Below are 27,671 nucleotides of genomic sequence, written 5' to 3'. Positions count from 1 at the left end.
GCAAAGATAAAGGGAAAAGAGATGAAAACAAAGGCAGAAATTCGAAGGAAAGTGAGATAATGTGGCGGGTGCGTGTGCTTTTGATACAGCCTGTGATTCAGGTGTATCCTGGCTCAATGGACTAGTTTGGTCTCCCTGGGGATATTGATCGCATAAGGGTTGGTGTGTATCAACATCGGCCGGACTTCGTGGCTACAATTGATATTTGGGCCCATTGGCGCTGTCAAATAATAAGTTTGAGGTGGAGTCCAGGCCCTGGTGGGTGGCTAAAATGTCCGTCTAACAATCAGAACACCGGGTGGTTGCAGTGGTTGCAGGGTCCATCTGATGATCAGACCGGTTCCGATGTACTCAATGTTTTTGACATGAGGTATGTAGATCTTGCCGCGCGCTACCTGCTCTCTTACCCAGTGCCAATGCACTTGAACGTGCTTTGACCTGCCGTTCTCCTTCGGCGCAGAGTACATTTCAATGACAGGTAGACTGTCGCTGTATAGTAGAATAGCCTTGCTTTCTGCATTAGGCATGGCGTCAACATTCACATCATCAAGCAGACTCTTAAGCCACATGACTTCAGCGCTTGCTAATGGTATAGTCGTAATACCGGACGAAGAGGTCGACAAAGAGGTATTTGAATTCGAAGTCGGAAGATGATGAGGTAAGCTTCTTAAAATCAATGTGCGCGCACTCAGAGGATGGAATTGGTGGGATTAAAGGGGAAGTACATGCACATGTGGCTACGATGTTGTTTTGCTAGTGACAGGGAAAGTACGTCTAGAGGGAGCTCTTTCCTATTATTGTACAATGTATATCAGATGCTCACAGCTTGGAACCAGGACTTTTGTCCTGAACGGCCAAGCCGCTCACATCCACTGAAAGTTTTTGCTTTTTGATCATCTCAGAAACAACCTTTCCAGTTCCCAGGCTCAGAGAGATTCCCCACGCTCCGTGCCCAGCGGCTATGAAGACGCCTCCCTTGGGGTTTGCTTTCACTCCTCCTAAAGAGTAATCTCCAAGTCTTCCAATTGTGGGAACACCAGTATCTCCCACCGGGCGGAAGCACAGCCCTTCGCGGATAATCTCCAAGTCATCTGTGTTGGCCATCTCATCGGTAGCCTCCTTTGCGCCCTCGGGAAGGTCCCCCATTAAACGAACTGCAACATTTTTGAGTTTTTGCATCTCGGAGGGATCAAAAAGCTGGCTAGTATCCTCGGCACGAGGTGGAAGCTCCATGGCGGTGTTGTTGAGACCGGCGATATAAATCTCCCCGCCTTCCCTGAGGAAGATCTCGGGGCTAAACCCGCATGACGGAGGGTGTGTGGTGAATACAGCATGGCTGCTTCCACGGTAAACATTTCTCTCGTGCTCCATTGAATACCGAGGGGATCGAACGACCAGTGAATAGCCAGCCAAAGGCGATATATCAAATGATACCTGAGAGGAGGGGAACAGGTCTCTGAGAACCTGTGGTGTCCAGGGTCCCATGCTCAGAACAAGGTTCGCACACGGAATGATTGTCTCCTTCTTGGAATCCAAAGATACTATTTTCACGCCGGTAATCGTGCCGTTCCCATCCTTGACCACTGCAGTGGCCTGGGCTGGATTATGAAGCTTAACGCCTCGGGAGACAGCACCGTCAATGAGGAATTGGCTCAACCGCAAAGGATCTCTGAACACAATTAGCAAATCATCCGCGATACGCTTGAATTTGATACTCACGCTTGAGCCACAGTTTCGCCCTGGCTGATTTTCTCAAGGATTCCCTCTTTCTGCATCGTCAACCATTCCGGAAACTTAACCGGCGTGGTATCCTCGGATCCAGCCGCGGTCTCTGCTCTACTGGTGCCCGTTCGCAACCAATCGTCACCGCGGGGACCACCTCGCTTGCGTTGAGCAACGGTATCCAAGTTGAATGCTGTTCCTTTCATAAATCCCCACTTTTTGTCTCCGCCCTGCGCTGCGGCGAGCTCATGGTGCAAGTCGAAGGACATAGCCCCAAGAGGCGCAAGAGATGGCTCGAACCAATCTCTGGCTAGGAAACCCGCAGCATATCCCGAGGCTGCGGTGAAAAGCTCCGAGGATTGCTCAACGATGTGAATCTCGCCTTCTGGCTGATTGGCAGATAGGTAGTACCCAATTGAGGCTCCAATGATGCCTCCTCCGAGGATGACGGTCGACATGCTGGCTCTTGTGGGTGCAGAATCAAACACGCTTGTCAATTATCGAAGTGAAGTGTTGCTGGTCGCAATTATTCCTTGCAGATGGGACTATCGGAGATTATATTCCTCGGCAATTTATGATTTTGCTCTCCGGGCTCCTGTGCACCGGCCCGGGAATACGTAGAAGTGGTGGGACGGGGTAGCGGGGAAGAATTCCATGAATCGGCACATTAGATAATAATACACCCTACCTACCTAGGTAGGTACCCAACCTTGGAAATACTATGGAGTAGGGGAAGAGCTGATCGCAAAAGTTGACTCTTTTGAGCGATCGTTCAACTATTTCCTATCGAAAGTGGATCTCGGATCGCTTCTCTGCAATCGGTAATGGCTTTATATTCCATTCGCTTCGCTGTACGATGTATGGAGTACGCCTATATTGTCCATCCGATAACCTCTTAGCATTTTAGGGGTAATCTTTAAATTAAAGTTATCTTTTAAAGTTACTTTTCTCCAGAGCCGAGATCACAGTCCAAATTGGGGAAATCACCTGGACCATACCTTCAATCTCTTACTTTTCGATTGCAAATTAAACGATTAACTGGGCTATGGCTCAAATATATGCATATCAATTCCATTCATATACTCTACTCCGTACTCTGTATAATAAAAAGTGTGCAACATGACGTATACAGCCTGCAGGGAAACCTTCCCGAGGTCGGGGCCCCCGGGGCCAGCCCACGACATTAATAAGCCCCGCACTAAACCTTTCACGGCACTGTGTCACTGTCCACGGGTCTTCGTATTATTATTCCTTGTCATAATTGATATTCAGCATTAAAGACGTCTGCAGAATAACTTTGAATGTAAGTTATACCAGCTCCCTATCCAGAGTTTCCCAATGCTTGGGTTCCTGGCTTTACAGAGCCGCTCAGTCATGTTTGTTCACCAATATACCCGAGACAGCTCGAGCATGTTTACAGCCTCAGCATGCAAAGAAATGCTGCAACCTGCTTGCATGCTGCTTTGCTATCATTTTGAACTCAACATCCTTTCTAGCTTTCATTTGTCGCGGTGTTGATTTTCTATCAGAAACTTCATACCACTAACACCACTATAGCATTCATCAAAATGGCAGCCAAGACCATCATTGTCACGGGAGCTTCAAGAGGTACCACCTCTCAAACTTCGTGCATGGCCATATGCTGATATCAACCCCTCTAGGTATCGGTCTTGCTGTGGCCAAGTATCTTCTCACAGCACCTCAATCCCACAATGTGGTGGTGGTAGCCCGCAGTGTTGAACCCCTCCAAAAGCTCAAGGAGCAATACGGCAAACAGGTGGCAGTCCTAAATGGCGACCTGTCGGACTTTTCTCTTGCCCAACAGGCCGTCGACACAGCGATCAAGACCTTCGGTCAGCTCGATGGAATGGTCCTTAACCACGGCCTGCTAGGCCAAATCGGCAAAATCGCCGAGGCTGATCCGCAGCAATGGAAGGAAGGCTTTGATATCAACTTTATCAGCTTGGTTGCTTTTGTACGGGACCTACATCAAATCTACCATACACTATTGACAGAATATAGGCCAAAGCAGCTCTCCCGGCTCTGCGTGAGTCCAAAGGAAAAATTATCTTCACGTCTTCCGGTGCAGCAGTCACCGGTTACCGTGGTTGGGCTCTCTATGCTGCCACCAAGGCCGCCATGAACAACTTTGCTATGAGCCTGGGTGCCGAAGAACCCGAAGTCACCTCCGTGTCTATCAGACCCGGTATGGTCGACACCGAGATGCAGCGTGCTCTGCGGGAGGACCATGCTACAGCATTGGACGCCGAAATGCACTCCAAGTTCACTGGAGTCCACAAGGACGGCAAGCTCCTCAAGCCCGAACAGCCCGGCCACGTCATGGCCAAGCTGGTGCTCGATGCGCCGAAGGCAATCAGCGGTCATTTCTATTCGTATGTGCTATCCCACACAGATTACGCAAGAAATACTAATAATTGGCAGATGGAACGACAAGGAGCTCGAGGTTTTCCAGGAATAAGAATATCATTGATAGCTAATGTAAATTTGTTTCATATCTGTAATCTTTATAGCAAGTCAGTAACGATCGCCATAGAACAATGAGTGCAAGATTTGAGGCAATGATTGTTTACAAGTCAGTCGAAAGATGAAAAGCAATACATTTTATAAGCATTAGGCGCAGTGCACCTTCATGTTTAGCATGGAATGTAAAGGTATACATCATGTAATTGGAACTGAAAATATAGCAAAACTTCTGCGCGTACCTTTAGATACAGATGTAAAGATTCCCATCCTCCTAATTGTGTGCTGTGAATCAAATCCAAGCAGAAACGAGTTCCAAGCTACAATAATGTGGTTGATTTCCTGTAAAAATTCTTCAATAAAGTTAGCAACAGCTTCAAACAAATGAAGTGAGAGCAAATAGGCAGAATTGATATAGTTCAGATAGTCCGTTTGGCTAGGACAGGTAAGGTCACCATAGAATGTATGATAGGGGCGACAAGCAAAGTTCATCATGTAGAAATTGGGAAAAGGGATTCGAGCAAGAGCTTACCATTAGTGTTGTGCCTTGGAAAGAGTCGATCTCATTTGAAAGACTCTTTCCAAGGTATTGTTGGAGGAGAGTGAAGACTGATGAAGAAGAAGTAAAATGAGAAAAAAATTCAGCGCAATTTATGTGGTCCAAAGCGGTAGTATTCTGCCGGCAAGAAATTGTACTTAACTCCGTCGCGCGCCTGCGATGGGCCTTGAAACTTTGAGCCCCACGCAAAAAGATCAAAGAAATTAAAGCATCCCTTTTTGCGCCTCTCCCTTAAGATCCGACACTTGTTCTTTATTCGCCTGTCACCACATCACCTGATTCGCTATGTCCGACCGAGAATTCAACTGTAAGTGATCTCTAGATCTTGGCCGCCTACGCGCAACCTGCTGACCTGTACGTGAATAGCAAACGATGACCTATCGCTGCCCAAAGGTACGGTGCAATACCCCTTGTGAATGTGTATAGCTCTTTGTGCGGTTCTTTGTCGCTTCACCACCTATGCACTTGTGGCTTCACATACGCGTTTGCTACCATTTGCTAACTTGTCTCTGTGATAGCGACGGTCCAGAAGATTATTACCGAGATTCTACCACCTAGCTCCGGCCAAACCTTCTCCAAGGATGCGCGCGACTTGCTCATGGAATGCTGTGTTGAATTCATCACCCTGATCTCCTCCGAAGCAAACGATATCAGTGAGAAGGAGGCCAAGAAGACCATCGCTTGTGAGCATGTGGAGAAGGCATTACGGGATCTCGGCTTCAGTGATTATATCGCAGATGTACTCGCCGTTGCCGAAGAACACAAGCAGCAGTTGAAAGTATGTTCACATTTTGCTTTGAATTGTGATACCTTAGAGCGCAGGCTGACCTCTGATCTTCATTATAGTCACGAGAGAAGAAGCAGAGCAAGATGGAGCAAAGTGGTCTGACAGAAGAGGAGCTTCTAAGGCAACAACAGGAGCTATTCCGATCAGCGACTGACAAATACCATGCTGTCCCAGAATAGAATCACCTAAGACTCATGCTGGTCATGGAGTGGAAAGGATGATGGCGTTTTGTGTGTTCCACCGGATATGTGGGTCTGGAGTTTTTTTTCCTGAAATGGTTTCTGATTTTTTCTTCCTCTGCTTTGAGAGGATAGGTTGTGGGCAGGATATACTATCTAATGACGTGAAAGTGCACAATGCATTAGTTAATTGCATATGATTTGAATGTTTTAAGACATGGTTCATCTCTCTCTAGAAGGCCCAACGGCATACAACGTATATTCAATAAAAGATGAGTGTGCAGCTATCATGATGTTTGGAAGATCTCCACAGATCTTGTTCTGGTTGAGCTTATAGCCAAATCCTGCCTACCTAGGTAGGTAGCTCTGTGCATATGTTATAGTGTACTGTGCAATATCTTCTACTGGTAGATTAATCCTTTGATTTTGATCTGATATCAATATTTTTACCTATTTTTTAATCCGGAATATAGAATCATAATGAATTACCTATAGTTATTGACTAAATTCTCCATAATCAGTAAATTAATGTTGTTGAAATTGAAGTTTGCTGTTGTTGCCTTATCAAAGTCGAGCTTCCAAATGCCTGCTCGGAGAAATCATTACCCGTCCAACACCAAGTCCACTGCACGTGATTTTCGATCAACCCAAAAACACGCTAAACCACAATGGGAAGAAAGCGCAACCAACGCAAATCGAGCCCGTCGCAACGCTCTTTACTGCCACTCATAACAATGCCTCCCTTCAAGGATGAGCATACCTTGGTACGTTTATTTCTTCATATTTTCTTGTTCCGAATTAACCCATCCGTCTAGCTAATTGCGCCGGGTTCGCAAATGACCTTGGCGCAGCTCGGCCTGCCCGAAACATTCACGCCCGCGCGATTTCGGTTCCCAACCCGCATGTTCCCTGCAGAAAAGAAGGGAGAATATGAGCCTTACCGTGTTCACGAGAGACGTCAAGAAGTCAAGGTCAACAATGGCACGGATGCCCCCAAGCCGGATGTGGAGATGAAGGACGCTGAGCCCGCCGCCGCCGATGGTACCCCAGCCACAGAAACCACTGTCAAGACCGATGGAAATACCCAGGATAATGGCGAGTCAACCAAAACTATCGAAGAGGTCTTCTACGAGGAGGACCTGGCTTCCGATGAAGGGGCAATCTATCCGATCGAGAACGGGCGCATCGTCGACTGGCCCTGTTTCTTCGCCCTGCTCACTCACATTTACAATACGTTGAGCCCACCTTTCCACACGCCAATTCTTCTTATTGGTCAGCCCGTCTGGTCCGCACGCGATCGCGAAGCAATCACTCAATTCGTCTTTGAGAAGTTCAAGGCACCCGCGTTTAGTCTTATGGACTCTGCTCTTGCTGCTTGCTACGGCTACGGTGTACCCACAGCCACTATTGTCGATGTTGGAAAGGGCAAGGTCGATGTCACTGCTGTGACCGACTTCGCAGTCAACGAACACGGCAGGGGAATCGCACTGGAGGGATGTGGTGGAGATGCTATGACCGATCGTCTTGTTGAGCTGCTGGGTCCAAAGGGATTTACCAGAGAGATGTGTGAGCAACTCAAGAGAAGCAATATTACTGAGATTCTGCCCCCAGGAACCCCACTGCCTGGGTCTTCTGCTACTGCACGCCAGGGCGCCAACCCTGCTGCTGCTGCCTCGACGGGCGGATCAGATGGAGATGAGTCTGCTCCGCGCGGCCCAGGAGACGGCACTCAGACAGGAATTGAGGGAGATAATGGTGACGAAGAGGAGGGTGTTCTTGATGTCGCTGCGATTGTCAGCGGCAACCCCACGGAATACCTTGCCAATGTCGAGAAGGAAAAGACCACTACCAAGAAAGGCGCAGCTGACCCCAAGGGAGCCCGTCTGCCTAACTCGAAGAAAGAGAAGGCATCCTTCCAGTTCGAGGAGTTCGTTCAGTTGGAAGGAGAGAAGGCAGCTGCCCACGGTGCTCGGCAGTACATTCGTCATACTCGGGATATTGAAGTCAGTGTTGAGCGTTTCCTTTTGACTTCGCCGCGCTCGAAGGTCGGAAACCGCCTGACTAGTGGTATCCTCGATGACATTGCGACTCAGATTCACCACACCATTCTTGCCGTTCCAGATGCTACAAAACGAAGCGAGCTTTGGGACTCTTTAATTATCGTTGGATGTGGAAGCAAGGTCAAGGGTATGTGTTAGCATTGCTATCTAGAGTTTAGGTCTTTTCGCTAACATTAAAATAGGCTTCACACAGGCTTTGCTGGCTGTCATCACGCAAAAGTTCATACTTTCTCCATCCGGCACCATCTTCACGTCTGAGATTCCTTCGAACTTCACCACCCCCTTCCAACCGGTGCCAACACACCGGCTCCTATGGGTCAACCCGGCCCGATGTACCACCCCTCGGCACCTGGAGTAAACCCTCTCCTTGTGGCCGCTACTCACAACAACCCCGGTATGCCCGGTGGTATGCCCGGCACGCCCTCCATGGACCCCGGCATGTTATCACACCACCGGTCAACCGGCCACTCCCAAACCCCAACCTCAGTCAAGACTCTGAAGCTTCCCGAGTACTTCCCAGACTTCAAGGACCAAGGCAACAGCAACGCTCCCGGCGCCAGCGGTGGCAGCGCTGGAGGTAACCCAGGCGCACCCGGCACATCTCAAGGTGGCCATGGAATGGAAGAGGCCGTTTTCCTCGGCGCTCAGATGGCTGCCAAGGTCTTCTTTGTCATTGATCAGGGTCTCAGCAAGGGTTACATGAGCCGGGTTGAATACAACGAGAGCGGACCATCTGCAATCCACGAATACATCCTGTAATACTTGCAGACTCGGTGATTTGATATTCATGCTGGTTTATGGCACATTTCTTCGGCTGTTTCTGAACCCCTTCGCCTTGGCGAGGTTTGCTGATTTGTCTCCGAAATATTTCTTTCTTGTTTTATGTACGCTATGATCCTAGGTAGAAAAGCGATCTCAGGATGCAGGCGTAGGATTTTGGGGAGTTTTGTTTAATTTTGTCAGAATAGTTCAATGAACCTAGGTATTCAGCTTCATTTCATATTCATTCATCCATAGAAACATCCATATAAACATTGAATTAAGGAATCAACTAACCAGTTTTGGAAGCTCGAGAGGGGACTAGGCCTCTTTAATTTATGTCATGTGATGCATTATGTAATAAATTGGGCTTATCGCGTTGATCTGCGCCACTTCCAAGCTTCTCTCACAACTTTCTTCAAGCGCTTCTCAACATACCCCATCTTTCCGATCTCTTGGCCCTTGGAAGCTTTTCCTTCTCGTCGCTTCCTTCGAACACTTATCTCGACTTTATTTACCAACATACAAAATGGGCCGCGCGGAGGCTGGCAGTACAAAAGCCATCGGCAACAAGATCAAAAGCAAAGGATTGGGTCGCCTTCGATGGTTTTGCCAAGCATGCGAGAAACAATGTCGAGATGAGAACGGGTTCAAATGCCACACCATGACTGAAGCGCATGGTACGGAACTCCATCCTCTATGTATGCCACCCGCTAACTTTACATTAGTCCGACAGATGATGATCATTGGAGAAGACCCGCGCAAGCACATCAGAGAGTTCAGTCGCGAATTTGAGCGAACTTTCCTCGATACCCTCAGAACCACGCATGGAACTAAACCTATCAACGTCAATCATTTCTATAATCAGATTGTGGCCGATAAGCAGGTATGTTCCTAATACTTCACTATTTTCTGCTCATTCTGGCTAACTTTTCATAGCACATTCACATGAACAGCACAGGTATGTCCCGACGGAAAGGAGAAGCCAGGATTAATGCTAACTTTGGAGTCAGAATGGAAAAGTTTATCACAGTTTGCGGCCTACTTGGGCCGGGAGGGAAAATGCCGGGTTGAGGATACCGATAAGGGCTTGGTCATAGCATGGATTGATAACAGTCCAGACACACTTCGCCGCCGGGAGGCTATCTTAAAGAAAGAACGCCAGGAGAAGGGAGACGAGGAACGAGAACAACGCCTGATTCAGGACCAGATTAAGCGAGCCCAGCAAGCGGCGCTGGCTAGCAGCACTACAACAGACCCAGAACCCGAGGCAAGATTGTTGCAGAGGAAGGAAGGAGAGAAGATGACGTTAAATCTTGGACTTGGCTCGAAGAAGACAGATACAAAGCCTGCCTCACCTCCTACAACAACAACGACCGCGACGGTACCGCTGGAAGAAACAGATGCACCGACAGAAAGCACCGACTCCCCCGCTCCGTCTGCGCCTCCCGCGCCCGTCAAGATTTCGATGTCAATGGGCGCACAGAAGCCGAAGAACGTGTTTGCTGCAGCTAAGAAAAACCCTTTGGCCGGGAAGAAGGGTTCTATATTCGCAGCCCCTAAGAAGATGACTGAACAGGAGAGGATTATGAGAGCTGAAATGGAGGCAATGGAGCGAAAGCGATCTCGTCCAGACTCTGGGTTCACGAACAAGCGACCAAAGATCACTTGAAGTGGCTGAAGTGGCATACCTTACATAGAAAAATACATACCCAGCTACCCGGCCCATGTGGCTGAGCCTACCACCCTCAACAACATCTCATGGGTGGGTGGGTCACCTTTGGGCCGGGTAAGTCATTTCGAATGCACTTAATTTAGCAACTGTAATTAAGGCTGGGGGATAACTACTGTGTCGTGCATAGCATGTGGGCTTCCACGAACTACTTAATCATACTATATTTCAAGCAGTTGTTTTAACATTGTCCATAGGTGAGCGTACATAAAACTGTAGGTGGACTCCAATCACCTAAATATATATCTACAGCTTACTCCCCTAGATATTTCCAAGCGACGTCGACTTTTGCAATAATAGATAGGTAGTCATACAAAGATAGAAGTTTGTAAGATTAGTGGCCTGATGCCTGACTGCCTAGCTACAGCGAAAAGTGGGTGACGCGTTCCGCGGCGTGTTTCTATCACTACAGGGGTTTGAAGGTGAGAAGTTGGAGAGAAGAGTAAGTGAGACCAAAACCTGAGTGGATCCCGCCACATGGGCCATTTCAAGGTTGAATTATCCGACTGGTCAACCAGTCGGATCTAACAGTCCATATGTCCTTTGGAAAAATGCCCGGGTTTCAGCACAGGGCACCGCTACGCCAGCGCTACTGATTGATGCTACATACAAATAAACAATGACTATGACGTCTTCGTTGCTTAGCATCTGAGTACGGGCGAACCGCAGAGGATAATAAGCTTCTATCTTGGCATCTTGGCATCTTGGAAGTGTAAAGCTTGACGATAAAACCTCATATCCAATGTGACTATTCTCAAAGGCGAAACAATTATGCATACAGGGCATCTGTACCTACTATCCATGGATGTATCCCATCCGTACTTGGGGTTGGGGGGAGGCGCTCTCCCTGGAAATTGCGAATCTGGAGCTATAATGGCTTCAACGGAGCGTCTTACGACTGACACATAGAAAAATATCCTCGAGCGCTACGGAGTACTATGGGCTGTTATTGGGTCCAGGAGATAGCCAGCGTTACATTTCCTTGCCAATTCGTCATCTCTCTCCACCATGCCGTGCCTTCGCAACCCACTCTTCTTCAGATGCTTCAATCTTAACCGGGCCGGAGAAGTAATTGACAAGGGTAAATCTTGAATGCGTTGAATTGGTCTCTCTAAATCTAAGGCTGGCAATCACGCGATTGAGGCAGGAAATTTGCCCTCATTCGCTGAAGTTTCTGTGTTGGTGCGATGTATTTATTGTTGATCTCCTCCATTGGAAACTAAACATCGGTCCACCAGCTGTTTTTGTTTCCCAATGAGTATGTAGACCATACTGGTTCATCAAAGAGCCTGCGAAACTGACCTTATGGAAATCATTAGGCAATATTGAGCCCATTACGGACCCCTCGAGGGTCCCTGCCCTCGGGCACTCTCAGGCATCGCAGGAATCTCAGGAATCCTACGACGATGAGTTCACCCTTCCAACCAAAGAAGAAAATCAAACACTTCGCAAAGTGGCCGCCAATCTGCCCCTCGTTGGTTTCTCCCTCTGTCTAGTCGAGTTTGCCGAGCGCGCGTCCTACTATGGAGCACAGACAGTCTTCTCCAACTTTGTCGAATTCCCATTGCCCGAAGGTGAGCCAAGTTTTCGATTATTATTGAGTGTCGGGGAAGCCATTGCTAAAGAAGTATAATAAATATAGGTGGCAATGGAGCCGGTGCTCCTCCAGCTGGAACCCAAGGAACCGCCGGAGCTCTGGGATGGGGATTACAAGCCAGTACTGGTTTCGTGCTACTTTTCAAGTTTTTGGCTTATATCGTCCCGATCTTCGGTGGTTACTGGGCAGATACTTATATCGGGCGGTATAAGGCCATTGTGATTGGTGTTTTAATCTGCGGTGTTGCCCACATCATCCAGGTCGTCGGCGCGATCCCCTCTGTTCTCCAGAAGGGCAAATCTAACGCGGCTCCGCCATTCGTCATTGGCCTCTTGCTTCTTGCCATCGGTGCCGGTATCTTCAAGCCGAACATCTCACCGACCGTACTAGATCAGCATAAATCTAAAACGCCTTACGTTAAGACGCTCAAATCAGGCGAGAACGTTATTGTCGACCCCGAAACTACCAATACTCGAACCATGCTGCTGTTCTACATGTTTGTCAATATCGGTGCTTTCTATATGTTAGCGACAACCTACGCGGAAAAGTATGTCGGGTATTGGCTTGCCTTCCTGCTATCGGGTATCATTTACTTCTTGCTTCCAATCCTCCTCTTTGCTGTCTACAAAAAGACCAAAAAGCAACCTCCTAGTGGAAACAAGGACCTCGCGGAAGCCTTTAAAATTGGATGGACTGCCCTTATACAGAGCAAATTCCAATTCTGGCGCAAAGACTTCTGGGATTCAGCAAAGCCCGCAACCCTTCGTAGTAAGGGTATCGAAGTTAGCTGGACGGATACCTCAGTATTGAAAGTTGCGAAAACAATGGGTATGACCTCCCCCACGATCCTTCCACTTTCCTCAAAGGAGAGCCCTCAGGCACATTGATCGACAAATTTTAACAGTCGTGTTTATTAACAGAGGCATGCGACATCTTCTGGTTTTACCCAATCTACAATCTAAACGACGGTGGTATTGGCTCAGTGGCTACGAACCAAGGTGCATCAATGGTCACAAACGGAGCACCCAACGACGTTCTAAACAACTTCAATGCGCTGACAATTATGGTCGCCATCCCGATCCTGACTTTCGTAATCTACCCATTCCTGGAGCGGCGCAAGTTGAAGCCCGGTCCCATTACCCGAATGACAATTGGCTTCGCTATTGCCACTTTAGCTGGCATAGCCGGCGCACTCGTCCAATGGAAAGTCTACCAGCTCTCACCGTGTGGCACTCACGCATCAACTTGTGACAACGTCGCCGATATCAGTATCTGGTGGCAGATTCCTAATACATCTCTCAGCGCTATAAGTGAGTGTTTCGCCAACGTCACGGCGTACGAGGTGGCCTATGCTCGGGCCCCAGAGAGTATGAAGGGCCTGGTCGTTGCTATTTTCCTTTTCATGACTGCCCTGTCTAGCGCTCTTGGTGAGATTCTCATCCCGGCGACTGCGGACCCGTGGTTGATCTGGATTTGGGGTGCTCCTGCAGTCGCCCTGGCGGTTCAGACGGTTATTTTCTGGTTCAGGTTCAGGCATATGAACTCTGAGAACTACTTTGCCGACAACGTTGATTCTTCTCAGGTTGAGGGGGTGCAAGTGTCAACCAAGACGGACGCTTGAGCTTCATTGTCTAACATCACAAAATTGGAGCGAGGCACTGCTTGTCTTATTTCATAGATGACGGATGGTAATATATTTTCGAACTGTATTAACTCTATTCTACCTTGGTGGTTACTTTTCATGATTGCCCCTGCTAGAATTCTCAATTTCTGAGAGCGGAAATGAAATGTCACTGAACCAATCTCTTTTTTTTTTGCCAAAATCAAAAAAAATGACATCTATACTTTGCTAGCACGTAAGATATCAGGCTGGCTGTGCCTTATTATATGAAGTTCTCTGCTGTTACTTGCCTGCCTATCGAGTTCGCCATCATTCAATAAATCTGTATTTGGAAAATATCAGATTTACTGTGGTATATAGTTAAATCAGACACCTACCTTCAGCATACCGGGGATTTGGCGGCATATTGAAACAGCCGATTGGGGTATTTTCCTTTAAAACTAGACCTACTCCAAATTTTATACATTGAGTGGAAGAGTGATTTAGTAGTGCTTATATTGTGGGGCTTAATTGAGGTCCTTTTGCGGCATAATATGGAAGACCGAAGACCGGAGTTCGTCGTTTTACTATTCTAATTAAAACTTCTCGGAATCCATTTGAGCACCGCGGAGGACAGATTCAATGGAGACTGGGGTGTCGTCGCATTCTAAGGGCAGTATTCACCTAGGCATTATAGCTTGGGATTTGTCGTTATCCTTGCAGCAATAGATATCCATGAATTGGTGTTGAATGGAGAGCTGACGCATCTTTCCTTTCTTTGTTTTAAGACCAGAAGAAGCTTAAAATAAAAGGTGAGTGTATTCAGAATGCCTGTCAGACTTACGAGCGGACAATTGGTGGAATCCCTGCTTATCATAAATATTTTGAGCTCAGTTCACGAAACAAAGAATGCCGTCAGAGACTTCCACGGGCCGAGAAAGGATCGGATCTTTAAAAAAAACTGATCTGATCAGATTTTGAGACATTAAGCGCAGAGTCCGGCATATCGGCAATGATATCACAAATTTACAGTTGGGCTGGATTCAGCATCCTTTGACGCATTTTGTAGTTAAAACCTCGGTGATCGGTCGGACCGAGATTTTGCCGGTCACATTGCAATTGCCCAGGTGGTTTGGTGAGCCATTTTCTGCCAATGCCGACTTTCCGGTGATCATCCGGTCTATCTCGGAGATGGGTCGGCCTTGCATGTAACTATGACACCTTAGCCTCCTTGGGAGTATAAGTATATCCCATGTCACCTTCAAGTACCTGGACCATTTCAATACTACCAAAAGTCCTTCCATCCCTATAGCTCTCATATTCCTTACTATGTCTTCAACAATACCAGAAGAAGGCTCGGAGACTCCAGAGCCCTTGCATCCTCAGCACTTATATAGGGCCGAAACCCAAGAGAGCCTACGCAACCGGAGCATCACAGAAACCCCTCGACCATTGGATTACAACTACCCAGCTATTGGACATGACACGGACCCTGTGTTCCCCGAAGAGTACACCGTTGAAACCAGTACTGGTCTTGTTCCCCAAAGAACTTTGGAGCAGATGAAAATCGGCACACCAGCAAATGAGGCCGACACCGACATCGAAAAGGGAGGAAAGGGCCCCACGGAGTTTGTAACATTCACCATCGATGATCCTGAACACCCCTACAATTGGTCCCGCCCTTATCGCTGGTACATTACTCTTGTCGCTTCGGCAGTTGTGGTATGTGTGGCATTCGGGTCCTCCATCGTCACCGGAGGACTGGGTTTGATTGAAGAACAATACAATGTCTCTCTCGAAGTCGCAATTCTGACATGTTCAATTATGGTCTGCGGATTTGCAGTTGGTCCTCTACTCTGGTCCCCCCTCTCTGAGATCATCGGCCGAAGGCCTGTATACATCATCTCTCTCAGTCTATATGCCATCTTCAACATTCCATGCGCTTTGTCCCCAAACATCGGGGGCTTGCTTGTGTCCCGATTCCTATGCGGTGTCTTCTCCAGTTCCGGTCTTTCCCTCGCTGGTGGCACCATCGCCGATATCTGGAGCATTGAGGAGCGCGGTATGGCTATTGCTTACTTTGCTGCTGCACCATACTGCGGCCCTGTGCTTGGCCCCATCGTGACAGGTTGGATCAACATTGGAACTGGCCGTCTTGACCTCTTCTTCTGGGTGAATCTAGCCTTCGCTGGTGCCATGACGATCATGATCGGCCTCGTCCCGGAGACATATGCCCCTGTGATTCTCAAGCGCCGCGCCGCAAGACTCCGCAAAGAAACCGGAAACCCAAACATCATCACCGAGCAAGAAAAGACGAAGCTCACATTTAGCGAAATCGCTCGCACAAGCCTGATCCGACCCATCACTATGATCATGACCGAGCCCGTTCTCGACCTAATGTGCATGTATATCGTGCTGATCTACGCAATGCTCTACGCCTTCTTCTTCGCATACCCGGTGATCTTCCCCAAGCTCTATGGCTACAACGATGGCGAGATTGGACTCATGTTCATCCCCATTCTGATCGGCGCCGGCTTCGCCCTAGTTGTCACTCCAGCCATCGAGGGCAAGTTCAAGAAAATCTGCAGCATGCGAGCTCCAACGCCAGAAGACCGACTCCACGCAGCCCTGATTGGTGCGCCTTTTATCCCGATAGCCTTCTTCATCTTGGGCGCTACCTCCTACAAGCATATCATCTGGGTTGGACCTGCTTCGTCTGGGATTGCCTTTGGCTTCGGCATGGTGTTGTGCTACTATTCAGTGAATAACTATATCATCGACTCGTACCAGAAGTACGCTGCATCGGCTTTGGCAGCCAAGGTCTTCCTGCGCTCTGGTGGTGGTGCAGCTTTCCCGCTGTTCACCACGCAGATGTATGATCGTCTTGGGTTGCAGTGGGCTTCTTGGTTGCTTGCTTTTATTGGGGTTGCCATGGTTTTCATTCCGTATATCTTCTACTTCTTCGGGGCGGGACTGCGTGCAAGACTTACCCGGGACTAGGAATATGGTTGTCGTTTTCTTTTCTTGCTCTTCATCGAAAAGGTTAGAACATTGGGGAGCCTAAAATTGGTTGGTGGAGAGACAAAAGTCCTGATTTGGACATAATTTGGGGGTAATGAAATAATAGACTTAATGATAGAACATCACAATAATAATAGTTTGAATCGGTTGCAGAATACGGTGCTAGAGTCGCCCTACTTGAGCGAGATGGAGTATTATTAGAAGAAAATGTAGAAGAATTCGCGTAGGGTCATCTTCGAATCAATGAGTGAACTGTTTGCCCACACATTGGCAATCGTGGGGCGATAAATCACCCATCCTGCCTATCTCTGCACACTCACGTTTCTCATCGTCCTGGACCAACCTTACAACTCTTCTGCTCCCCCAGATAAGACGTCGTCTTGTCATCAAGATGGTTCTTTGGCCGGACCCCAAACCTTGCACTAACTGTGGGGTGATGCAAGAGGGCCACACGCGGAAAAACTGCCCGCATATCGAATGCATTCGCTGCCACGAGCACGGCCATATGGGTTCTGACTGCCCGAACACCGAGTGCAGCTACTGCCGCAAAATGGGGCACTGCAAATCCAATTGCCGCAAGCTCGAGCGTAAGAATCGTGCGCAACAAGGCCACGGAACAAACGAATTATCCTCCCTCCCCTCAGATTTACGTTCATCTATGCCACCTTCACGGCGCGTGGAGCCTTCCCAAAACGCAGTTGACCCCCAGCCCACACTTCCTTCACAGGCTACCCAGGAAAGTACCATGGTCAGTTCTAGAGTGTCCTACAGGAGGCTTATCTACTAACTCAGAATCAGAATTCCTGGGAACTAGTCCCAAGTGTTGTTTTCCCGAACCTTCACAACACGATTTGTCAGTTGACTTCGGGTCTCGCGACTGATCCCGATGTCTACCTGCAACGACTTCCATACCATTCTGTGATTACAGGTCATGGAGGTCCACAGAAGATAGCCCAAATGTTGCTGTAGTGGGTTGATCCTCATATTAGGACACTTGAGGGTAGATTCCTTCGGACAGAAGAGTATGTTAGACCCCTAATTTGGATATCATGGTTTCTGACATCTTCCAGTCTTCTTAGTGTCCAGGCACGTCAGAATAATATTTGGAGCCCAAATGGAGGCTACGTGGACATCGTCACAGACTCAAGAAACAACGAATACTGGCGTGCCTATCCTGGTCAGTCTAAGGAACCACCAGGTCGTATCAAAATCCACAATCGGGCAATTCTGCGCGGATCTAGGAGCACACTGCATTATTATGTCATTGCGCAGGGACAAGGGTATCGGGCAGCGAACTGGCTTAAGCTCTGGGAAGTACCAGCGGATACTCAGCTATCATGCACCTCTCGAGCCGTAGCTCTCAATGTCCTGGAAATGACGATGTGTTGCGCTTTTCAATCACTTCCAGGGAGCACTCTGGAGGCTTATTATGGGCCAAGGGAGGATGGGAAACCTTACTCCAATCTTGGGTTAAATATCATTCCTCCTGTTCTCCAAGGACTTTCTCTTGGACCTTCAGTACGAAAGTCCTTCTCCCTTGGCTTGGAAAAATCCCCAGATCCCGACATCAATGGATGGACCCAATTCCGTTACGAGTACGGAAAAAAGGCTGAGAAGCCCAATATCATCTTTCAGCGCCCGCTAATGCGATCCTCTGAGTTTCATGCCCGGTTTCAAGACGCAATTCAGCATCTCCAGCTAAGGCAGTCCTTCTGTGGCAGTGAATCCCTACCACACTCAGCTTCAAACAATTTCGGGCTTTTGAGCCAGTTACAAGAAGACCTAGAGCCGATAGGCCTTCCCTGGGTCCCGCCTAGCGGAAAGTTTGAAGCGCTGGTCGGCTTTGCACTGGAAGATTTTCTTGATGCAGAATCAGAATACACAAGCAACACAAAGATATCTATTCCGTGCCAATTTCAGGATAGTGGCTGGAACATGAAGAACTCCCTCACCTGGGCTGCAAACCCTATTAAGAGAGATTTGACTGAAATGACGCAGTTCTTCCGGTCAACCCAGGAGAGTGAGACTGAGTCGTTTATTCGGTTCAACCAATCAATTATCCAACATAGTGGATTACGGGTGGTTCTTATGTGTGGACGTGCAGTGCAGGATCTTGTTCTACCCACAGAGCGCGAGGAAACTCGCCTTCAGCTAGAAGCTGGGGATTTTCCTATGTTTCTTGAGATCGAAAACGAAGCTATCAAACGGGTCTATATTCTGATACCTAATCCAATTGATGCATTTCTCCACCGAGAATGGCGCAAAACTCACAAAATATCCGAGGCGCTTCATTTCACATCTGCTATCACCATGACAGTCGGTATTCGCCCCTACGCCGGTGATAATGGATGCGTCCTGACAAAGGCCATCCGAGATTACATGGATGAACGGAAAGGAATTCAGGAACCTTTAACGCTCGAAACTCTTCACCCAATGACTCGCCTATGGCTTACACGTAGAGGATTTGCGAAAGACGAAGACATCTCTCTCTTGCAAGAAAAAGGAGGCGGGAGTCTCAGCAACGCAATCCTCGTCTTGCTACATATAAGCCCACGTCATTTTAAAAATACCCCCACGACGTCCTCTATGAGCTCATTCCGCAGATCAGAGAAACGCCATGCCCCAGAGTTTAGGATTGATAAAGCGCAACTTGAAGCTGTTCGGGATCTCTGTTGCCAATTGAGTAAGAAGCTACCGGTTGATTTTGACCATCCTAGCGATGATTTAATCCAGGATGTCAGATCCAGGGAGGAAGAATTGGAAGATGATGTCGGGGAGGCTGATGTTCTTGAAAGAGAAGACCTGGAAACTTCTCGGATTTGTGTTGATGACCATGGAACCTTTACACTTGTCACCGAGACCCAAGTCACTCCATGGGAAAGGAAAAAGCCCCGTGCTGGTGCTTCCGATCGAAGCTTCACCGTTGGAAATAAAACTCGAGAAGAACTCTTACAAGGCCGCAAATATCTCGGGACTCGGAGAGGGCAGGGAATGTTTGTTGTAACAATACATTCATGCATTCATCTTTTTCTTCGTATTGAGGAGCCTCCGCGGGAAGTCATTGTTAGAGCCGAGATTAAGCCACCCGGCCAGCGACATCCACACGTATGGGCGCAAGAAACGCTCGCGACGGATCCTGGGTCACGGTTGGCTTTTTGCGTCATGTACACAAAGGATGCCTTGGAAACATCATACTACGTGACTTCAAATGCGGTCAGAGATCTCTATAAGGCCAACTCATTCGTTCACTGGATGGAGGGTGAAGGCGTTGCAGAGATTATTACAAGGCCAAGGCAGTTTGTTGTTGTGAGTTCATTGACCATAACCCTTCCTCGGGGTATCTCACAGCCCGGCTCTTTCTACACGGACGACTGCGGTACCTTAATCCCTGCCGAAGATTTCAACTCAGACAAAAAGCGCAAAATAGATGCAGTATGACCACTAAGTAGTGTTGACCTACCTGTTTCTCTTATTTGCTTGTTGGTGGAGGTGAAGGCTTCCCCTTCCTTCCTCCCCTCTTTTTTTCTCTCCACCTCCAGTCCTCTGTTAGCTTATAATACTGATCATCTTGACTACTCTTGTGGCTACTACCTAAGGAGAGAGAGAGGGAAGAATCATTGTGTATTCAATCTATCAAAAGCAGGGTATTTATGTCCTAACTAACAAAGAAACGCTCCGTCTGCAAGCAAACAAGCCATGACTGAGGCATGTAGGCATGATCCAACAACTACACTTCTCTTCCTGGCAAGTTGACAAGTAGTTAGATTATTAGCAGCCTTAAGGGCGATGTGTGCGACGCGACACGATCCGTAACTCGGAAAAGGATTGGCTCTAAGGGTTGGGCTCGTTGGGCGTTGGGAATCCCCTTGGAGCAGAATCTTGTTAAGTTGGATTTGATCAATCTGGTGATGTCAATGTACCAATTAGATGTTAATAGATATCCCAAAAACACTACGTAGGGATCTAGGTATCTGAGACAAATTAGCTTAATAGGAAGGCGAGTCTTCTCGAAGAGCCATCATATACTAGGGGCGTACGTAAAGCACCACGCCATGACGCTAAATACTTTTCCACTAGAAAGGTGCAGAGCCGGGCTTTCTTGCAGATATAAAGAGAGCAGTGGCGAGGAGGTATCTAAAAGTGTTGACCAGTCCGAGAGCATGTTGATCCAGTTTATGCTTGGGTATTGGAGTCAGTGGTTATGATTCTACTCTAAAATATTTAGAAATGATTGAGGGACCGTAGGAAAAGCTAGGCCAAATTCAATAATACCTATGGTTGTATGGACCACTCACGCTATACGACAAGGAATAATAGGTGAAATAGAGCAACTTCCTCGTAGAACTAAGGGTTATGCACGAAAAGGCTGCCTGGATATCCTGTTTTTTTACAGCTCGTAGCTTGAAAATCTAGTAGCTATCCCGCATGTAGCTCCCTAGATAATGTACTGGTATAATACCTAGGCACAGGTCCTAAAGGAGTCGAAGTTGCAGGCGGTATTGCGGAGATCACTAGAGGTGCTGAATAAACTCATGGACAAGCCATACTTGTGTAGATTGGAAATTTTGCTGTTTTTGAGTTCGATGGTGTTAAGGGGGATATCGGGCACCTTGCAAATCTGTCATAATAGGGTGCGCCCAGACAACATGACCAAGTGGACTTTCGGCAATCAAGACATTTTCCAGGGTGACATAGGCAAATCTTGAAACTTGACATATCAACTGCCCGGGTGGTCTAGTGGTATGATTCGCGCTTAGTAAGCATACCCTAATGAACTCAATTCATCTTTCAATTTACTAACAAATATCTTCAGGGGTTCACCCAAAGCACAAATGCGCGAGGTCCCCGGTTCAATCCCGGGCTCGGGCCCATCTTTTTTTGGTCTTTTTTTGCTATGTAAACCAGAATTTGAAGTGGGCAGAAATATTGGCAGAATTCTAATTAAGAAGGCGGTACCGGGTTTATAGGCAGGGTGTCGAACAATCCCCTTTAATTTTTTTTAAATTCATTAATCAATCAATCAAAGGTTATATTAGAAAAGTGGTCTGTATAAAGTACAGTGACTGGACATATGTTTCTACACCCCTGGGCCCTACACCCCCATGATTATATAATATACCGCCGGTCAAAAACCCCCATGAATTCAAATCTAGTATGGTGCATACCACCCGCTTTCGGTAGGCGGTATAAATCTATAGTGGCGGTGAGCTGGATGGGGCTATTGGGATGTAGAAACTTATGTCCACTGACTGTATGCTTCTTACCGCCTTCGTATACACCAAACAAGACGTCAAAAAAGGCATCAAGAAAGACATGAAAAGAACTTCCAAAAAGCACTTCCAAAAAGCACTTCCAAAAAGCACTTCGGATGGTTCTTACATATTACATCCCTAATACCATCTTGGCCCTAATAGATCAGACTGTTAAAGTCTTAGGTCGTCAAAGACAGAGGCCGCATAAGCGGCCGACTATTCTTGTAAATAATCAATCAATTTAATCAAAGGTTACACATAGAAAAGCCCATTTCACAAATTGAGCCTTTTCCGACTTTTTTCTGTCGTCTATCTAGGAAACTGAGAAGGGGGATAAGATATCTTTAAAAAAAATAAGAACTAACCAAAAAGGCGTCACATGCCCGCTTATGCGGCCGACTGAGTGTTCTTGTCATTAATAAATAAAAATGCCCCCTGATTAACTCTCCCCCCCCCTTTACCCCTGCCTTTCTTATAGGCAGATTTTAAAACTTGACATATCAACTGCCCGGGTGGTCTAGTGGTATGATTCGCGCTTAGTAAGCATACCCTAATGAGGTCAATTCGTCTTTCAATTTACTAACAATATCTTCAGGGGTTCACCCAAAGCACAAATGCGCGAGGTCCCCGGTTCAATCCCGGGCTCGGGCCCATCTTTTTTTTCCTTTCCGATCCTTCGTAGCATCTGACCTATCTTTCTTTTTTTAATATATTTATTTGAAATATGTATATATATGGTGGGTTTCTGTTGAGTATCCAGGTATATATATAGGTGCTTAGGAATATCGAAGTCTAAGCTATAGTGTCTCTTTTAGTCGAGTTGTAGAATGCGATCCCGGGCCCCGTTAATTAGATTCGGCCTCTGTTACCCTCCTCCAATTTTAGGTATAAATATCCGATTTATGCCATTGATAGGGGAGTTAGTAGGTTACAAATGTCTTCATAGCTATGATAGGCTTCTGGGATGATCTTGTAGCGGTATTTCTTTTGGCTCAGTTAGAGAGAGATGTGACCCACGACGTATCCCTTGTAATGATGCCCTAGCGAATCGCTCCTCAAACACGTGAAGCGCACTACAGCCTCCGTATATCGTGTTCGTATCCTATTCAGCGTATAAGGACCTCTCGAGATCGGCTGCGACTACCACGCTTTATCTGAGAATATTTCTACCACTTAGCATGCTATATATCTGAACCTTGACTAGAGAGGGCTGCAAATTGTCCACAATTTACGAGGGTAATAGATCCTTCCCAGCTAGCTTATCATGGCAATATCGATATGGAACACAATATTAAATCGTAAGATGTTTCCAGTATTCTTATTAGTTCACCTATTTCACAACATATATACATTCATAAGGGTATTATACAAACCTATGATTATATTAATTATAATGATAAAATAAAAAGATTATAAAAGACAGTAAAAGAGAGTAAAAAAAGATGGGCCCGAGCCCGGGATTGAACCGGGGACCTCGCGCATTTGTGCTTTGGGTGAACCCCTGAAGATATTGTTAGTAAATTGAAAGACGAATTGACCTCATTAGGGTATGCTTACTAAGCGCGAATCATACCACTAGACCACCCGGGCAGTTGATATGTCAAGTTTCAGTATTTGCCTATATGAAGGGAATACTTCTGTCTCTGAATGGAATCGGCTTACTTTTATATATTCTTTTAATCAGGCCGATAATTACACTAGGTGGGGGGAAGTTATATATGGCTTAACATTATATTAATTATATTAATTAAGTATATTACTAAAATAAAAAAGAAGGCAAAAAAAAGATGGGCCCGAGCCCGGGATTGAACCGGGGACCTCGCGCATTTGTGCTTTGGGTGAACCCCTGAAGATATTTGTTAGTAAATTGAAAGATGAATTGACTTCATTAGGGTATGCTTACTAAGCGCGAATCATACCACTAGACCACCCGGGCAGTTGATATGTCTAGGTTCAATATTTGCTTATATGAGGCAAATATCTTTGTCTCTCGATGGAATCGGCTTGCTTTTTGTCCACGGAGTACAACCGGAGTACTTGGGCTGAGAGTCGCACTGAGGGGGCGCTCAAACAACTAGAAGGGCACCTCCAACGCTACGATATAAGACTCCTATCTTATATATAGGCGTAGTCAAGGCCGCAAAGTCCAGTTAAACCTTATATTGCGTGGTCCCGCCATCTAGTAGCTCAAAATATATAATAACTTCATCCATGGAATATATCCAAACACCTTCTATTTAAAAATTATATAGTATTTCTCCCAATCCGTAAGATACCAACTCCACTAAATACTACTCCCGCTAAATATAGGAAGGGAATTCGGCTACGCCGGCCGCAAGCCTCGACTTCGCCCACCTTAGAGCGGGTCGTTTTACTCACTCGATCCACGTTTGCTGCGGAACAGCGCACCTAATTGTCAAACGGTTTGAGGGAAATAAACAAAAATCGATCATCCTGCCGTACACAAGAATCACCGACATAGCGAGGTTACCGATTCCCAATGCCTTTGGAGCATCGTCCCATACTAGAAAGAAACCGTGGAAGTAAATCGCAGGACCCTTTCTAGAACTTGACGAGAATTCAATGACCTTATGTTGAACTTAAGACCCAGTTAGTCGTGTATAAGTGAGTGCTACTATCTCCGCCGGCAGGTTTTGCCACTTGTCAATAGCTTCCATATCGTCTATTGTGGTCAAGGAATATTCGACGTTCTCAGCAGTTATTTCACCAGACACTACTAGGGATCTAGATCCCCCAATGATCTCTTTCAATTATGTCAGAAGTAACGTGGCCTCCCTGTTTGCTCCTAGCCTTTAGTCCCAGATAGCCTGTAGATAGTTTCTTCCTCTCTCCACGCATTCGGAGATTTTCCAGAGTATCCTACATTTCGTCGTAGATCCTCTAGATCCTCTCCCTCCCCCCCCCCCCCCCCCCCCCCAAAAAGAACCGATATTCTGGAGGTAGCGGTGGCGCCATCAAGTCTCAGAGACTCAAATATTCTAGTTCAGTAACTCGACTGTTGCGTGAATAATACCCGAGTCTTGTCTCGAACCTCAATCTCAGTTGGGTCACTCGAAGCGTCAGGTTCCCGAAGAGGCCCATCCACACAGATTTCGAATATGATGAACTGGTTTATGAGCGAAACAATATCATCAAGACTGTTTGGGTCTCGCCTTTGCGGATTACGGATCTGATGGGACTCTTGCTGCGATAGCACTACAGAGGGAAAGGCACTGTAGCTGTGCTGCCGCCTCTCACTTCCAGCCTTCCCTCTCCATAGTCACCCCATGTGGTACAGTTAGTTTCACACATAGTCTGGGGCTAAGTGCGTAGAACTGGGCTTCGATATGGATTCGACCCAATTTTGCGGCAACCTCTAGAGCCCTGTCCTGAGGTCTTCCTTGTTTACGTCGCAGTTTCCTAGCGCAATCTTTGTCACTTTGAATGTAGAAAAAATAGGAAGGGTATTCCACAAATAGTACGAATCGCTTCATTGACTTTTTGTTCGGGCTGAGCTCCAAAAACACTTCGATACCGGTAAAAGCGGCCCCAAAGCCTCACAACTACAAACTCCTGAAACCAACCGAGTTTCTTCGAAGTGCCCAGTAGACGCTTTCGAATGGCTGATTCCCAGCATATTACCACAACTGCTCGCATATTGTCCCAAATATCCCTCAAGAACCTCTCATGAATCTGCCAAAGATCATCGGGGTAAATGTGTTGGGTGCCTTATTCTACCTTAGGCAGCAGCCCCACTTGGGACAGATCCCAATAGTAGTTAGCTAGCTAGCTTCCTCTCTCTCTCTCCTTCTCTCTCCTTTTCTCTCCCTCCGTCCTTTTGCTCCCAGAGAATCTGACTATGCTGTTTCTCCATTGATCTCCACCACAGTAGATTCTCATCAAAATGGCCCCGACAGTTTGGCTAATGTCTCTCCCAGCGACTTGGTCGACAAATAACGTATTAATAGGATTGAATCCGGCTCGTTCCATTTGATATATTGTCGCGTTCGATGTGTCAAAGGTCTCAGACAAGGGTATTTGACAGAAAACGTGGGATTAAACAGAATGCAAGCCACCGAGACATCTAACGAGTCACTTGGACGAACAATGTACTCTTCGGGTCGTTCGACATTTTTAGCCCTCCACTAGGCAATTCATCTTTCACCAGTCGATGGTGCGCAGAATCAATGTCCCAAGGATATTTATTAGCTGTATCTCAATAAACGTGAGCCTGACTGAATTCATATCATGCAAAATTAGGATAGATACTCACCGGAAGGGTTTGCTCAAAGTCGCGTATGAGCGAAATTGCTCGATCCGCTAGTGCCTAGGTGGCTGATCTTCCGAGAGTAAGCATCTTCTAGGGTCGGGGACACACAGAGCCCCGAACAAATGAAATGTCTCCGGCTGGGGCTTCATGCCGAGGAGATGTGGGATTTAGAAATGACCAGTACAGACGGTGATATTGGGCGGGTCCTTGAGAAAGCAGTATACTGCAAGAAAAAAATGGAAATCTCCGCTCATGGGAGAAAGGAAAACAGAGAAGAAAACAAAGGCAAGTGCTAGTTAGTTAACTAACTAGTTAACTTAGCCAATTAGGAACGTGAACCTCAGATGTCAAGGAAAGGAGGGGGGAGTCGATATAGCAAGCACCTCACTCCCAAAACAAATTACATGCATGTATCGGCCTCAGGCCGCCAGAAAAAAAATTTGACAGAGCTAAAGAATAAAGTAAAAGATAAAGAAAGAAGGAGGTGAGAACCAAATAAGGAGATTTGCCTGGCTTGTATCTCCATATACTAACTAGTTGCCAATAGTTAGTGAGAGGTGAGCCGATTCTGTCTAAGAAAGAGAAAGATTTACCTCATATGGGCAAATTTTAAAACTTGACATATCAACTGCCCGGGTGGTCTAGTGGTATGATTCGCGCTTAGTAAGCATACCCTAATGAACTCAATTCATCTGTCAATTTACTAACAAATATCTCCAGGGGTTCACCCAAAGCACAAATGCGCGAGGTCCCCGGTTCAATCCCGGGCTCGGGCCCATCTTTTTTTCTCTAATCTTTTTTTTCTCTGTCTTTCTTTACTAATATAATTAATTAATATAATGCTAGGCTTTGGGTGAGCACTAAGCGCGAATCATACTGAAAGATATAAGGAAGAAAGAGAGAAACAAAGGGAGAAATTGTTAGGGGTTCTGGCAAAGGACTATGGGAGAGAGAAGAGAAGAGGAATCATGATCTATTCTGTGTATCAAAAGCAGGGCATTTATACCCTAGAGCTAACAAAGAAACGCTCAGTCTGCAAGCAAACTAGTCATCAATAGGATGACTATATAAAGGCCTGAACAAAGGCCTGAATGGCATCAAAGGTATCTATAGGATGACTGAGGCATATAGGCATAGTTCAACAGAAATGAGCCGCTATTTTGTTGTCGTTATCCCTGTGGTCACACATAGAGAACTCCTCTCCACGGTGTGGATTTTACCACCTTGTATTGTCGTAGTGTGATAAGCCCGGCATGTCTACCCCGTGCTGCTATGATACGAATTTCGCTAACTATCAGAAACAAGAAAATACCCAGGTAGTCTCCAAATCGACAGCGAGACTCTTTCTCTCCCATATCTCTCCAATGAGGTCAGAAAGCGCTTCAGAATTATACCATCTTCCTACTAACTGACCTCTAGGGACCACTAGTATAAACAAGCGGATAGTTTCATTGTCTTGAATGCCACTGTGTGCTGTTATTGTCAAGATTTATGAAGGGGAAAAAGGCGTAAAGAAGGGTCTAAATTTTCTATTCTAAGTTTTATACTATATACTCTTATATTCATATTCTCGGTATTATAGCTCAACTTTATCTTATGCTGCACAATTCCCGTGGGGATATATATCAGACGCTCTATCCTTAGATCATAGG

General features: G+C 46.7%; 12 protein-coding genes across 12 annotated transcripts; 8 read left to right on the top strand and 4 right to left on the bottom strand.

Annotated features, from left to right (window-relative positions):
* Positions 1-266: 266 nt before the first annotated feature.
* On the bottom strand, positions 267-569 carry N7471_004037 (uncharacterized protein; the record flags this gene model as incomplete). The annotated part of the gene is made up of 1 exon (XM_057276756.1): positions 267-569. One exon carries the CDS (start codon positions 567-569, stop codon positions 267-269), a length of 303 nt encoding a protein of 100 aa, XP_057136366.1.
* A 250-nt stretch (positions 570-819) lies between these two features.
* Positions 820-2,180, bottom strand: N7471_004036 (FAD-dependent oxidoreductase; the record flags this gene model as incomplete). Its single annotated transcript, XM_057276755.1, has 2 exons — positions 820-1,669; positions 1,720-2,180. 2 exons carry the CDS (start codon positions 2,178-2,180, stop codon positions 820-822), a joined length of 1,311 nt encoding a protein of 436 aa, XP_057136365.1.
* A 1,110-nt stretch (positions 2,181-3,290) lies between these two features.
* On the top strand, positions 3,291-4,201 carry N7471_004035 (SDR family oxidoreductase; the record flags this gene model as incomplete). The annotated part of the gene is made up of 4 exons (XM_057276754.1): positions 3,291-3,330; positions 3,384-3,697; positions 3,745-4,115; positions 4,165-4,201. The coding sequence occupies 4 exons, from the start codon at positions 3,291-3,293 to the stop codon at positions 4,199-4,201; spliced, it is 762 nt and encodes a 253-aa protein (XP_057136364.1).
* Positions 4,202-5,047: 846 nt separating this feature from the next.
* On the top strand, positions 5,048-5,728 carry nctB (negative cofactor 2 transcription regulator complex subunit NCB2; the record flags this gene model as incomplete). Its single annotated transcript, XM_057276753.1, has 4 exons — positions 5,048-5,069; positions 5,129-5,155; positions 5,281-5,540; positions 5,609-5,728. 4 exons carry the CDS (start codon positions 5,048-5,050, stop codon positions 5,726-5,728), a joined length of 429 nt encoding a protein of 142 aa, XP_057136363.1.
* Positions 5,729-6,396: 668 nt separating this feature from the next.
* On the top strand, positions 6,397-8,146 carry N7471_004033 (uncharacterized protein; the record flags this gene model as incomplete). The annotated part of the gene is made up of 3 exons (XM_057276752.1): positions 6,397-6,492; positions 6,544-7,915; positions 7,971-8,146. The coding sequence occupies 3 exons, from the start codon at positions 6,397-6,399 to the stop codon at positions 8,144-8,146; spliced, it is 1,644 nt and encodes a 547-aa protein (XP_057136362.1).
* Positions 8,147-8,184: 38 nt separating this feature from the next.
* N7471_004032 (uncharacterized protein) lies at positions 8,185-8,547 on the top strand (the record flags this gene model as incomplete). The annotated part of the gene is made up of 1 exon (XM_057276751.1): positions 8,185-8,547. The coding sequence occupies one exon, from the start codon at positions 8,185-8,187 to the stop codon at positions 8,545-8,547; it is 363 nt and encodes a 120-aa protein (XP_057136361.1).
* A 412-nt stretch (positions 8,548-8,959) lies between these two features.
* On the top strand, positions 8,960-10,290 carry N7471_004031 (putative C2H2 finger domain protein (Kin17)). The gene is made up of 4 exons (XM_057276750.1): positions 8,960-9,227; positions 9,276-9,433; positions 9,487-9,508; positions 9,561-10,290. The coding sequence occupies exons 1-4, from the start codon at positions 9,077-9,079 to the stop codon at positions 10,217-10,219; spliced, it is 990 nt and encodes a 329-aa protein (XP_057136360.1). The 5' UTR covers positions 8,960-9,076; the 3' UTR covers positions 10,220-10,290.
* Positions 10,291-11,533: 1,243 nt separating this feature from the next.
* Positions 11,534-13,497, top strand: N7471_004030 (putative MFS peptide transporter; the record flags this gene model as incomplete). Its single annotated transcript, XM_057276749.1, has 4 exons — positions 11,534-11,537; positions 11,599-11,853; positions 11,922-12,704; positions 12,797-13,497. 4 exons carry the CDS (start codon positions 11,534-11,536, stop codon positions 13,495-13,497), a joined length of 1,743 nt encoding a protein of 580 aa, XP_057136359.1.
* Positions 13,498-14,805: 1,308 nt separating this feature from the next.
* On the top strand, positions 14,806-16,476 carry N7471_004029 (MFS transporter; the record flags this gene model as incomplete). Its single annotated transcript, XM_057276748.1, has 1 exon — positions 14,806-16,476. The coding sequence occupies one exon, from the start codon at positions 14,806-14,808 to the stop codon at positions 16,474-16,476; it is 1,671 nt and encodes a 556-aa protein (XP_057136358.1).
* Positions 16,477-17,047: 571 nt separating this feature from the next.
* N7471_004028 (uncharacterized protein) lies at positions 17,048-19,935 on the top strand (the record flags this gene model as incomplete). Its single annotated transcript, XM_057276747.1, has 3 exons — positions 17,048-17,245; positions 17,296-17,465; positions 17,568-19,935. The coding sequence occupies 3 exons, from the start codon at positions 17,048-17,050 to the stop codon at positions 19,933-19,935; spliced, it is 2,736 nt and encodes a 911-aa protein (XP_057136357.1).
* Positions 19,936-24,124: 4,189 nt separating this feature from the next.
* N7471_004027 (uncharacterized protein) lies at positions 24,125-24,427 on the bottom strand (the record flags this gene model as incomplete). The annotated part of the gene is made up of 2 exons (XM_057276746.1): positions 24,125-24,337; positions 24,386-24,427. The coding sequence occupies 2 exons, from the start codon at positions 24,425-24,427 to the stop codon at positions 24,125-24,127; spliced, it is 255 nt and encodes an 84-aa protein (XP_057136356.1).
* A 326-nt stretch (positions 24,428-24,753) lies between these two features.
* Positions 24,754-25,243, bottom strand: N7471_004026 (uncharacterized protein; the record flags this gene model as incomplete). Its single annotated transcript, XM_057276745.1, has 2 exons — positions 24,754-24,982; positions 25,008-25,243. 2 exons carry the CDS (start codon positions 25,241-25,243, stop codon positions 24,754-24,756), a joined length of 465 nt encoding a protein of 154 aa, XP_057136355.1.
* Positions 25,244-27,671: the final 2,428 nt, after the last annotated feature.

This window comes from Penicillium samsonianum, assembly GCF_028829775.1.
Source record: "Penicillium samsonianum strain IBT 33392 chromosome Unknown utg000003l_segment0_segment0, whole genome shotgun sequence".
Taxonomy (NCBI): Eukaryota; Fungi; Ascomycota; class Eurotiomycetes; order Eurotiales; family Aspergillaceae; genus Penicillium; species Penicillium samsonianum.
The sequence above is the reverse complement of the archived record's forward strand: the minus strand, read 5'-3'. Positions and strand labels throughout refer to the sequence as shown.